Consider the following 13,429-nt stretch of genomic DNA (forward strand, 5'->3'; position numbering starts at 1 on the left):
GTCAATAATTTTAACACAATTCCCCCCAAACAAACAAACAACAGAATCAACAAATCATGTTTTCAGGGGAGCTCACATCTTATAAAGAGGAGCCAAGCTCTCCTCACACCTGCAGTTCATACCCTGCTCTTCTGTAACATTGCTGCTCTCATAATGGACCAGAGATATCATATTTTTTAATTCTTCCTTGTCAGTCAGCCGCCTATAGTTTCCCACAATGCATCTGGACTTGAAACACAGTTCAGTGAGAGACTGGGGTGTGTTATACTCGTAGCAGCTAATGTAGCTTTGTGCCATTAGCCCAAGAGGACCAGTCGTGCTTTTGTGAATTTTAGAGAAAATTTACAATTAACTCATGAAATTCAGTTGATTCTAACATTTTTATTGTCTTTGTGTATGTGACATGGGACCTTTAAAGGTTTACTATGCAGAATTTGTTGGTTCAGTACACAGCATTACCAGTTTAAGTGAGAGCAACTCCAGACTGACTCCCATTTTGGAACAAGCTTGTCTGCCTGGAGTTTCCTCTCACTATAACTGCATTTTTTCTGTTTCTGCTATGTTTGTAGATTCCTTTGTATTGAGATGTGTATTGAGATGTGTATTGCTCATGGTCTGACACCTGTTGGCTACCTTTTTATAAAGTCCGACCTGAGCAGGGTGCTGTGATTGAGAGTATGAATCTATACATTGTTTTGTTGTGTTTTGTTTTTGAAAATCCTGCACAGTAGCCTAAACCTTTGAGTGGAATATGTGCAGTGAGTGTTTGCAATATTATCAGTCAACAGATGATGGCACCATCTTCACATTCAAAGAAAAAAAAGAAGAAGAAGAAGAAGAAGAGGAGGAAGACGACAGACAGACACAGTGGAGTAAATATAGACAGTGCAGGCAGTGCAGCTGCACTGGGGACTGTGGAGTGGGGGGACCTTTCAAATGCTTGCCACCTCAGAACTACACCTATGTTCAAACATAACTCACATTAAAAATGATGGTGCCATTTACTGTAGGCTATATGCTCTCAAAATGCAAACCCATCTCTGTAAAATGGTCAGTAACAAAATTATGCTTATTCTGCATGAGCTAGAAAAACCATGAATAAACTGTATGTATGTATGTATGTATATATATATATATATAAACTAGTCAATTAAATTAATTAATAAACAATTTCTTATTTGATTTCTTTTTTTTTTTTTTTTTTTGTCACATACAGGTATGCAATGATGATTGTTGGGTAAGATGTTCATGTTTCCTCATGTCAAGTCTATTTGATCATGTGACAAGATGATATGATACTGTAGCTAGTTGAGGCGCAAAATCTGTCCAGACTGACAAGTCCAGTGAGCAGTCGTGCCTTTCAAACATAAAAAGCGTTAGAAAGAAAGGACAAGAGACAAAACGAAGAGGAGGAAAAAGTAGCAAAGCTCCCTAAATTAGATTCATTTGACTTTTTGTTTTTTAATAAACAGTTGGCAGTGGTGAGTGTGTGCACCTTATAACTAGTAACTAGCATGCACTGGGGCCTGTTGTAACTACATTACGCCACTGGACAAACATGTCACAGTGCAAAGTGCAGTTCCACTGTGTCCCTTTATTTTTTACTGCCTAAATATTCACATGCTGTGACTCGTTACCAGTAACCTCTCTCTTAATGTATCCAGTGTTTCTGATGTTTTCTATTGCATGTTAAAAATGTCCTGTCACTTCTAATTTAAACATGCTGTTGCAGCTCTTAACTATTGCCCGTTAGCTTTTGTTGGACAGTGTGTGTTTGAGAACTGGCTCTAAGAACCACTGACGCAGCCAAATGAACAGCCTGCGCTGTGAAAAAATGACTTCCATTATCTTGACTGGTGGTCACCCCGTGCAGTGTAGTACAGCCCTCTGGTACTCTTTAACTTAATGAATTAAGTGGGCAGAGAGCCAGCAGAGGATGGAGCAACACCCCCTTCCTTAAGTGTTTCCACAGGCTCCAGTTACTTCAATGTCAGCCAAATCTCAGAACACACACAATGGATTAATTCCTGCAGGAAATACAGTAAGTGTAGGTCGTCTGCATGGCCTCTGTCGTCCTCAAGGACAAAAAAATGTTCACCAGCAGTTTTGGATGTCATCAGCCTAAACAGGATTCGCTGCTTCTGTTTTCTCCGCCGTGGTATCCAGTGCTCTGTCACTGCTGGCCCTCTGAGAGTGACCTCTTCACTGTGTCACATTACTTTAGACTACAGATAAAATTAGACGGAAGGAAAACTTTTATCTCATAAAACACTGTATTTATGTTTTTAATATTTTTAGTATAAACAGCATAAGGTCTCCATGTTCTGGAAAGATGCATGAGAACTAGCCGCCCTGATGAGAGCACACTGTTGTTGCTGTGTAATGAAAAGTCTGGCTGACCTGATATAAAGGCTTATTACAACAATATTACCCACTTCTGCACTGCCTAGTTCATCAAACAAACCAAGAGAGACCACACAACATCCATAAATCCACTTGCTGTGATGCCACCATTACAACCCAAATAAGTGTTTGCCCTCTGTGAGAGCCAAACAAACAACAATCACTTGAGGATAAGAGAAAATTGGCTGTCAACAAGGTGGAATTTCCCCCTCCGCGCCTCTCCCAACGATCACCACAGTAATGAATCTAATTTTAATGTAGCTCATCATCTCCGAGGCAGGCTCATTAAAACTCAATGGATCTTAGACAAGCTGAAGGAAAGATGGGAAGTGGCGCTGTGGTTGTGAGCCAGGTCGGTCCCATGAGCCTCTGTGGGGTTCAGTGGGTTCACACTTCTCGTTGGTATGCGCCCGGCCTGTGGTTCAGACAGGGAAACGGGAGCCAAAAACAGCAGGGGTCAAAGGAGAAGTGAAGCTCAAAGGGAAGGCTCCAGTTTCAAGGAGGAAGGACGGCATGTGATGACACGTCACGCAGCATGACCACAGTGACAGCGATGATTTCAAGTTGATTTTGGTGAAAAGTCAAACACTGATGGGGTTTTGCAACTACTGTCAGAAAAATGTTGCAACTATGAGGTTAGGCAAGGAGTGAAGACAAAGATGTCAAGGGATCCATACGAGAATATTTTATATTTTAATGTAACTTTTAATGTGCACATGTGATCAGATATAAATCACATTTTTTGTACGCAAACCTTTTGAACACACCAAAAGTTATATTGGACACAAGTTGGATATTAAAGTTACATTGCTGAACATATCAAAGGGACATTCTACCCAAAATGTAAACAATCATAAACAAAACACTTTTAAAAATGCTTGAAAGATGGCTGTAAAAAAGTTAACTATTAAAAAAAACAGCAGCTGTGGCCACATTGAGTTCATGCCAGTTTCAACAACTTGTAATGGAGACAGGTTTCACTTTGCAAATTAAGTGTCAGAACATTCATTCAAATCAAACCTGCAGCATTGTTTTCTTCTATATTATTCAACCACTACTCTGTACGTTACAAAAACTCTTCGATTAACCAAACAATGACTAAATGTGCTGCTTCCATGTTGTGTTATCTACTTCCTCGAAGCTCCGTAGCTCTGTAATAAGCCGAGCATTTAGCAATAGTTTAGCAAAACAATGACTGAGCAGAGAGAATCAGTACAGAGTGAATCATCTCTAACTGACATGAACTCAAACTAACAACAAACTAGAGCTGCAACAATTTATTAATTAGTTGTCCACTATTAAATTAATCGCCAGTTAATTTGACAATCAAGTAATTGGTTTGAGTTTTATTTATATATATTTATATATATATATAAATAAAAGTAGAAAATCTCTGATTTCAGCTTATTAAACGTAATTATTTTCTGGTTTCTTTCCTTTTCTATGACCATACATTGAACATCGTTGGATTGCGGACAAAACAAGACATTCATCTCAGACTTTATAGGAAACACTGATCGACCTTTAAAAAAAAATTCTGATCTTTTTTGGACAAAATAACTAATAAACTAATCAAGAAAATATATGACAGATTAATTGAAAATAAAAATAATTGTTGCTTGACACCCAAACACATGTTGCACCCATCTTTCAAGCCAACAGCCGTCATTGAAAAATAAGATTTTGGGAGGGTTAGCACTTAAAGCTTTCTGTGAAAGTTCACTATCAGCTTATCACATTGAGTGAGAGCTGCACAGGCACTAAAAAGTGGGTAATTGTTTCCCATAAATACGATTTAAATACTCAGTGGAACTAGATAAAAACTGAATATTCATTCATTTCACAGTGATAACTTCAGAATGTGAGTGAATCCACACAGTACATGAGAAATAAAGCTGAGAACTGTCGTTAACGGAGTGCACAGCTGCTCAAATGCAACCAGAAAATGTGTACGAAGAACAACTTCTCGTGAAAAGGCACTTTGACAGACTATCTATGAAACTACAATATTCATGTGCATATCCGGTATGCAACACTCAAAATGTTTCACCAAATGCTGGGAACAAAGTCAGGTTGCATCATCACCCACAGTGCAGAAGTGTGACTTTTCCTGTGACACAGATGTGCATGCACCTGCACAGTCTGCAGCCCTCCTGCCAGGCACTTGCTGTAATGAGGCTCAGTGTGAAGCAGAGATCTCCACTGCTCTCCTCATGTCAACCCTTGTTAATCCTCACATCCACAGAATATCATCTATCAGCCCCGACTTGACTGGTGCTGTCTGCCTCTCTCTGCGTGGAGGTGTCCTGTCCCGGCAGCAGCCTGTTGGGGGCGTCGTGCGAGTGCTGCTCGTCTGCATGACGCTTAGAGCAGCAGCAGAGCGCGGCACAGAGGCGTGTGCGGATTGGCTGTGTGAGCAACACAAACATGATGCAGTTGGCTGCTCCCTGCGAGGTGTTGCCAATTCCCTGTTGGGTCCAAACAAAGGCCTTTAAGGGGAGTGTGGCAGTAACTGGTTATTACAGTAGAAAAAATGTCTCTTAATGGATTGAAAATGTAACAGGACTTCTTCAAATTATTGTCTGACAAAGAGATAACATCAAATTATGAGTTCACCTCATGAATGAATAAAATAACATTTTATTTTCTATAATATTTATTTTAATTGACTAATAAAACAACACATATTCTTATGAGCTATTGCATTATTATATAAAATAAAAGACACAGTAATAATATGATGTTGTAAAACTGTCCAACAAAGTTTTGACCCACTTCAAGAGACAGATTAATACTTTTTGAAAAGTTATTATGCTACTTTCAGATGTCCAAAAATATCAGTTGACATGGGAACTTTCATGATGAATGTGTGATGATTCACAGACTTGCAATCACAAGTTTGACAGCACATGAACTAAGGATAGCACACACACCCACACATGTGCTGTCATACATACAAAACTACTCACACACAAAATCTAAAGCATGAAGCAGTATTAACCGGAGAATTAATTAGATAAGATAAAGTGCAGATTAAAAATGAGATTAACGGGGATTAGCAGACATCCTCTAAACTGGACATCATTAATTAAAAAGAAACTTTAAACTCACATGTAGAGTGACCAGCACTGGGTGCTGTCTGGCTGAGGAGCCAGCTAGCAGCAGGATGAAGCGCACTGTGCTCCAAATACGCAGGACGATGAAGATGATGGGAATGAGTGTTAGTTTCATATCCGCCATGGAGGAGAAAGAGTGGGACGGGGGCCTGTTGGCCAAGATGGGACGGTACTCGGACAGGGCAGCATGCTGCGTCAGACAGAGTGAGACCAGATTTCATAACAGCAAAAAAAAAAAAAAAAAGTCTGAGTATTTTAAAACATGAAGCATAAATTCAAAAGTGATACATGAGAGATGCTTGAGGTAAACATGACCTAGGAACAAATATTTGTTTCCACTGTAGACTGTATCTCGTTCACTCTGTTTATGTGATCTTTGCAAGCTGGATATAACAGACAACGGGCCAACAAACAACTTGGTTTTATATGGAACTTTTTTTAGAACAATTATAAACAATGTGCAAATGTTTTGCTATTTGTACTGCACTTACTTTAATTATCATCTATCAGAATATGTATTATGATGGTGATCTGAACTCAGGTGCAGATTTCAAAATTCTCAGCTTTTTTTTTTTTTTTTTTTTTTACATCTATTTAGGTTTCTTTTAAGGTGTCAGGTGTGTAAGATTTAGGGGGATATATTGGCACAAATGGAATAAAATATATAAGTATGTTTTCTGTAGTGTATAATCAACTGAAAATAAGAATTGTCGTGTTTTGTTACCTTAGAATGAGCCATGTACTGTATATCTACATATGGAGCAGGCCCTCCTCTATGGAGATAGCCACGTTGCACCACCATGTTTCTACAGTAGCCCAGGACAAACAAACCAAACTCTGGCTCTGGATAGGGCCATTCACGTTTTTGTGTCCGCCACTGTAGTTAGCTGCTGCTCCTTGACGAGCAGCATTGAAAAACCACTGATTTTTAACGTGAAACTGCTTTATTTGGTGTTTTTACTGATTTAAATCTCCAGGTCCATTTGTTTTGTAGAGGTAGAGATCTCTGTGGATACTTTGGCTCCCGGTAAAAGCATCTTAAACATCTGGATCAAAAAAAAAAAAAAAAAAGGCTAGCATACATAGCAGGCACTGGGCAAGAGACCTGTCTGCAACGTGCCAAAGAGCTTCGGAGAAATGCTGATTTGTGACATGAAACTGCTTCATTCAGAGTTTTTACCAGATTTAATCACCTGGTTCGTTTGTTTTGGAGAGGAAGAGACCCCTGCGGATAATTCAGTTCGTGGTTAAAACCTGAACAATGAATGCTAAAGGAATTCTAACCAGGAGAAGTTTCAGCTGGTTACGATCAGCAATCCTTTTAAGTAGACGCCACTAAATCTATTTAAATCATGTTGACATTTACTGTGTGTTTTCACCAAATATGTTCTGCATTGGTTAAGAGGTAGTTGGGTGAAAAATATTTCAAAGGGCTACAATTTAAAAAAAAAAAAAAGAAGAAACCACTGGTTTATTTAATATATAGGGGATTTTATAAGAATATTCTCAATCTTGGAAGGGTTGTTTTTTATTCTGCTGTTCATGCCTTTGCACTTGGGTGTCATAAGAGTCCTGAATGTAATCTGCAGCTGCACAGAAACCATGTATCCTCACCGCTATGTGAATGTGCCTCTTGATCAGGATGTAGAGGACAGGGAGGGTGAGGTAAGCCAAGAACTCCCAGATCTTCCCAGTCAGCAGCATCCACAGGACCCGGTCAGGAGCACCGATCCTCACCCAGCACCAGCCCACCGACACCTCTGACGCATCATAGCCAATCTTCTTCATGCACACGGCTGTGACGGTGATGGCCAGAGGAACGCCCCAGCTGGACCACAAAGCAGAGAGTTTTAGAGAGGATCAAACGCAACTTCCTCAAAGGTCAACTTCCTATCTTTAAACATTTGTACGTAGATGTTTGGTTAGTTCAATATCCACAAATGTTGCAGAGACATGTGACACCATGTGAGAGATTATCTTGTGCTTAAGGCTTGTGCATGCTGCACTGCGGAGTCATAGCAGTTGTGTTGCATTAGCTTAGTACATCATAAAACCACAAAATGATTTCAGCACTTTTGGACACGAGGTTTTCCCCTGAAGCGTTATCTTTTCTCCTACAACACCAATTTAAAAGAATATACTTTCATGGCAATACATGGCTGATCACTATAAATACACAATGCTCAAGGCCTTATGAGTGTGTGTGTGTGTGTGTGTGTGTGTGTGTGTGTGTGTTATATATACAAGCCTGGATGAATGGCTCTGCTGTGTGATCTTCAATTCAATGGAGCATTTGAGAATTCACAGAAACAAAATTAGAATGACAACCACAGACACTGCTGAGGCGTACCCAGGGGTGAAAATGTTCTTGTGTCCAAAAATAGATCAATTATACAGCGCTACACCACAGTGAATCAACTCCCTCCCTACATCTCCACAATCATCATGGACAGCTCATTAACGTGCAGAAGGAAATCTGACACAAAGGATGAAACATATGTGCCGATTCAGAGCATTCAAATTGAAGTCCAGCTCATAATAAAACAAGTGGTCTGCTAAACTTGTTAACAACCTTCAAATAGATGCTTATAAAACAAGAGGACCTCGTTTGATGAGGTTTTTATCCTGTCAAATCCAGTTGTAAAGAGCTGTGCGGCTGTGATATTTAACTGTTTCTGAAGTTGGAGTGCCTAAAAGACGTGCATGATATAACCAGTCAGCTCAGTACTGGGTGGTAATTATACATAAACATAATGAATGCATGGTTCCAGTGATCAAATCTAATAATTTTTGCAATTCAATCTGTTTAAATGTGACAAAAAACAAACTAAATATGAACCTATATTGTTAACGTCTACATTTCTGTGCCTTTAAAAGCCTTAGTGGTGATTTAAATTGAGTTAATTTTCCCATTTTGTTATTTCAAAACTTATTTTCTCTTAAAGAAATCCTGTAAACACTACAACAAATTCAAGAGCAAACATGATGAAAACCTTAATAAATATTAATCATACATATTCCAGAATGTATCCCAGAAAGGAACGCACCTCCAGCAGAAAAACAGCAGACAATTTCTATGCACCATAATTTTCAGTTTCCTGTTTATTCTGCTTTATTCAATTTTAGCTTATTTTCTCCCCAGTTTCATTTTACTGTTTTGAAATAAAATCATATGTATTCCCCTACTGCCCTGTGTTGTTTTATAACTTGTCATAATGTAATTTTATGTCTTATACAAAGCCGTAAAAGGTGCCGTGCAAATGAACTTGCCTTGTTTTATAGGGGGAAAAAAAGGTTTAGGCCATTTTACAAAGGCAACGCAGAGCTAACATGCTTCTTCAAGCCTAGTTTAGACAATGTAGGTTTTTTAGCAATTATGGACAAGAGTGGGAATACAATTCAAATATCATTCATATCTTTTGTCTGACTTATTGCCATAGTAGAGAAAAACCTGGGGTGGAGCTTTGTAGTATCTGGTTAATGTGGTAACAGTTGATCTGCTCAGCAATGGAGCCTAAAAAAAAAGAACTACTATAGCTTAAATAGGAACTACGCCCATTTTCAAAATTCCTACATGTTATTTATTCCTGTGGTCTAAGACAGTCTGAAAATATTAGTGACAGTTAACAGCTCTCTGTCAATCCCATAAAACTACAGTGCTTAAATTCAAATTTGTGATGTCATTAAACATAAAGTCTGGCGCTGCTCCACAGACAATGAATTGGACGCACACGGGGGAATGTTCTGAGTATGTGGGGACATTTTCTGTCTCAGAAACTAGAACACTACAACAAAATAAAGCTCATTTGGGTGTTAAAAAAGAAAACAAGCATCTGTGTGTCCACAAAGTCAGGCCCCCATTTATCGTCTATGGAACAGCTCCAGACTTTATACATGATGACATCACAAATTTACTTACTTCTCTGGTTTCTGGCTTTGAGAAAGAGTAGCTCATGTTAACAAATATAAGGCTCCCCGGTTTGTGTACAAAGCCCTTAATAGTCTGGCCCTGTACTACATTGCAGACCTTCTAACCCCTGGGGCTCCTGGCTGTCCCATGCGCTAGACTCAAGCTCAGGGGTGATGGTGCCTTTGCTGCCTGCCCCCAGACTGTGGAACAGCACCCCCCCTACCATTGACTGTTCAAGTCCAGACTCAAAACCTACTTATTAGCATTTGAGTGATGTGATTTTCCCTGGTCATGTATAGGCTTTTTTTTTTTTTTTTTTTTTTTTTTTTTTAGCATTTTATTATTTTTATACAGCACTTTGGTCAACCTGAGTTGTTTTAAATATGCTTTATAAATACATTTGAGTTGAGAAATACTGTTGTTAAAACTTTGCTAGGTCATGGAAATAACATGTTGGAGCTCCTAATTTAGGTGGTGTTCCCCTTTAAAATCAGGTTAACCTCCCAAGAACAAATTAGTTTGTGTGTCATTATATCATACTTCAGTTTACGAAGCCTGAACAATAAACCCAGGATGACAGATCCAATAATTCGCTAGTTAAGTTAATCAGGAAAACCGCGACGAGCCCGTGTGGTGGAGTAGAACGCCTGTTGGAAAGTGTTACCATGGAAACATAGCTCTTAGCGCCGCTCAGAGTAGCTAAGCTAACTTTGTAGACTTGTGTTTAGTCTTATTTTTTTCTACCAGTAAACTAGACTAGTTTGTGTACTTGAAGTCGAAGGAAGCTGGTGGCAAACTTTATTTGATTTTGCTATCCTAAATTAGTCGAGCGTGCTGTCTTCGTCACCAGGTTGATATCCCAAGATGCCTCAGGATACAGGTTCGGCTACACTAACTTTACGTGTCTAACGGTTAGCTTAGAATTCACTTACAGTTAGCTTGGCAGCCAGAAATACACGGACAGCCAGCCCAAGAACTCACCTCACAAGATGGAAAAACAACACCAGGCTGTCGGCGACCCTCTGGCTGGACCTGACGATGAACACGTACAGGTAAACAGCGATGGCCACGGTCCAGAAAAAGGAGCTGGTGTTGGCGAAAGTGGATATGGCTCCCTGCGCGACGCACTCCAGCGAGTCGGTGTGGAAAACACTCCAGACCCCGACGGCGTAGGAGACGGCGGACAGCCAGTCAGACACCGAGAGGTACACCAGCAGCCTCCTCGGAGTCGTCCTCAGATCCGACCAGATAATGTAGGTGATGATGATGAGCGAGGAGCCCAGAAACGACAGCGCGCACGAGCACAACACGATCACCTGCTCAGACAAGTACACAACCGTCCGATTCCCATCTGCCATCGTGAAACCGTGTGTGTAAACACTCCCCCGAAAGGCACTAGTCTATCCTGTTGTACATTTTATTCTTCACCATAGTCCCTCCGCGTTATTCTCCCTTAAACTCAGGCGAGAGGAGCTGTGTGATTTAACCAACTTCGTCCATTGCTTTTGAGGCAGCCAAACAAACTTTTGCTGCTGTGTTTAACCCCTCCCTCCCCGCCTCCTCTCTACGCGTGCTGCTGCACTAACCGGAACCAAAAGCAGAAGTGAGCATATGGGCAGACTCATAAAGGTCTATTTGTGGCTCTGATGCTTACTTGTCTGACGCCGGGTAAAGCTATGACAAGTTTGTCACATTAAAACAGATGACAACTTACAATTTTTCCATTCCAGGACTGATTTATACAGAAAAAAACCCTCAATCCAAGCATGCTAAACACAGAGCACTGACCATGCTATTTAGCAGTCATATATACAATATTGCATCTGATTTTATTTGATTTTATTTTCACATTTAAAATGAACAAAAAGTGCCTGTTAACCTTTATAACAACTGTTTCACTCCACATAAAGGCTTGCCAATACAGTAAAGTGCTTTACAAAGCACAGGATAATAACAGTCATATAAAATAATTAACTTACAACAGTAAAAATAGAAAAGAGTGCATAAAAACATAAAGTAAGATAAGCTAAGACAGAAAAATATTTAAGAATTGCTTGAAATCACATTTGTGCAAGGCTTGACTTTATAAATACATTTAAAAAATATTAATATTACTTTATTCAGTAAATCCTACCAACAGAATTGTAAGCTGCAAAGAGATTGTTTATTTCCAATGTCTGTTCTTGTGTGTAAATACATAAATGCATCGATAGTCATTCCCAAAATGTCATTTGGACTGCAACTCATCAATAAATCTTTAACTTCGGTCGGGGAGTTAGCAGGATTAATTGCATGCTCAATAAAATAAATCAGTGACAGAAAAATGCCTGTCATAAATTATGAGAGTCCGAGGTAATGTCTTAAAATTTCTTGCTTTGTCTGACCAGTACAGCAAAATCTGAGGTGTTTCTATAAATCAGAAAAAGCAGCAAACCCTCCAGTTTGAGGACCTGGAGGCAGTGAGTGATTTTTTTTAATTAGTGAATAATGGATTATCAAAATATATCAGATTTCAAAATTGTTGACAATTCATTTTCTGTTGTTGAATAATCAGTGAATTGACTAATCATTTCAGCACTGATTATTATGAAGGTATTCCACAGAACATTAATATAAATTTTGCCAATATTCCCCAGGCTTTTTTATATTGCTAACTGAACTGAATGAATCTGAAACACTGAATTTAAACAATGCAGATGAAGCACATTTTTAATTCGTTAAAGGCAGTCCACAGTGACACATTGCATTACACAACCAATATGTAAGCTTTCTACCATAGGAGAACCTGAGACTGTCACCTGCAGTGAACGGAAACGGTCTCTGCATTCTGGGCAGTAAAAGGCTTATTTAAATGAAATTAAAATAGAAATTTAATTAAAATGTGCTGTTGGTGGTCACCTTTTACCTCAAAGTAAATGTCTTAGTTATTAAGCGGTTCATTAGGATCACAGCCCCCCCATAATAAAGCACACATTTGAGACATTTTTGAGTAATGAGTCATGTCTGCGGCGCTTTGTGTCGAGCAGGTGTTAATTCTTTGGTGGCCTTGTAATTTACCAAAGATTTGAAGTGTAGAAAGATTCAGAGCCATAAAGCAGCGACCTTGTGTGAGAGCAGGATTTTACTGCTTCTGCATTGCTGCAGCCCTGAAAAAACTGCAACTCCTTTTTGTGTTTGCAGCAATGCAGTGGCGCGTTGTCTTTTCCCTGCAGTCTGCAGCAAACACATCTGCATTATCATCAGAATCAAACATGAGAGAAATACACAACGTTTTCCGTCAAGTGTCGACAATAAATTAACTAAAGATTCTGTAGACAAAAGCATTTTGCATCTTTAATCAGGAGCACACTATACATCCAGCTGCATCTGCGTTTGCTCTGTGTGTGTGTGTGTGTGTGTGTGTGTGTGTGTGTGTGTGTGTTTGTGAAAACCTAAATTAGTGTGCACCTGGCATCCAGGCCATTCTGCCTCCTCTGCACTCATTAGGTCAACTGTGTTTGCATGGCAAATTTTTTCAAGGGTCTCAAAGTGCTGCTTTCACACAGTGCAAAGTGGTTTATGAAAAACAACTTTTCCATAATTACAAAATGCTTGTGTACTGTGAAAACAAACACGGCAAGTTAATAAATCAGTCTTTATGTAACTTTTATTTACCCTTTTTTTTACAGACATACTTGAAGAAATTAATATGCTGCAACTGAAAAATTAAGGATCAACCATAGAAAATGTGCTCAAAACTCATGAAGCAAAATTGAATTTGGTGACAAATCAACATGCATTTGCAACAAAAAAAATAAGGAATCTGAAGTCATAGAAAGCTGAGCCATATTTTCTGAATGAAAAGGATTTTAGACTGTGTCATTGAAAAAAAAAACCCTGTAGGGTTTGGAAATTGCTGCAGTGTTATAGAACAAAAGCATGCTGGGAGGTTGCGTTCAGTCACAAGATGGCAGCAGAGGACAATAAAAGTACAGCACAGTGAAGAAGTTTGATGCTCTGA

At 39.2% G+C, this 13,429-nt stretch overlaps 1 protein-coding gene across 1 annotated transcript; it reads right to left on the reverse strand.

Moving 5' to 3' along the window:
• Positions 1-3,073: 3,073 nt before the first annotated feature.
• gpr157 (G protein-coupled receptor 157) lies at positions 3,074-11,000 on the reverse strand. Its single transcript, XM_049580804.1, has 4 exons — positions 10,411-11,000; positions 7,134-7,347; positions 5,515-5,709; positions 3,074-4,871 (listed from the first exon to the last, which is right to left on the reverse strand). Exons 1-4 carry the CDS (start codon positions 10,785-10,787, stop codon positions 4,653-4,655), a joined length of 1,005 nt encoding a protein of 334 aa, XP_049436761.1. The 5' UTR covers positions 10,788-11,000; the 3' UTR covers positions 3,074-4,652.
• Between the last annotated feature and the right edge of the window lie 2,429 nt (positions 11,001-13,429).

Source organism: Epinephelus fuscoguttatus, linkage group LG7 (genome assembly GCF_011397635.1).
Source record: "Epinephelus fuscoguttatus linkage group LG7, E.fuscoguttatus.final_Chr_v1".
In the NCBI taxonomy this organism is placed as follows: domain Eukaryota; kingdom Metazoa; phylum Chordata; class Actinopteri; order Perciformes; family Serranidae; genus Epinephelus; species Epinephelus fuscoguttatus.

What these genes read in the sequence shown, in the direction of transcription:
- gpr157 (XM_049580804.1), bottom strand. Translation starts at nt 10,787, where the DNA reads ATGGCAGATGGGAATCGGACGGTTGTGTACTTGTCTGAGCAGGTGATC. An exon ending in TTGTTTTTCCATCTTGTGAG is followed by an intron (nt 7,348 to 10,410) that starts GTGAGTTCTTGG and finishes TTTGTGGTCCAG; the next exon opens with CTGGGGCGTTCCTCTGGCCA. An exon ending in CAGTGCTGGTCACTCTACAT is followed by an intron (nt 4,872 to 5,514) that starts GTGAGTTTAAAG and finishes TGGACCCAACAG; the next exon opens with GGAATTGGCAACACCTCGCA.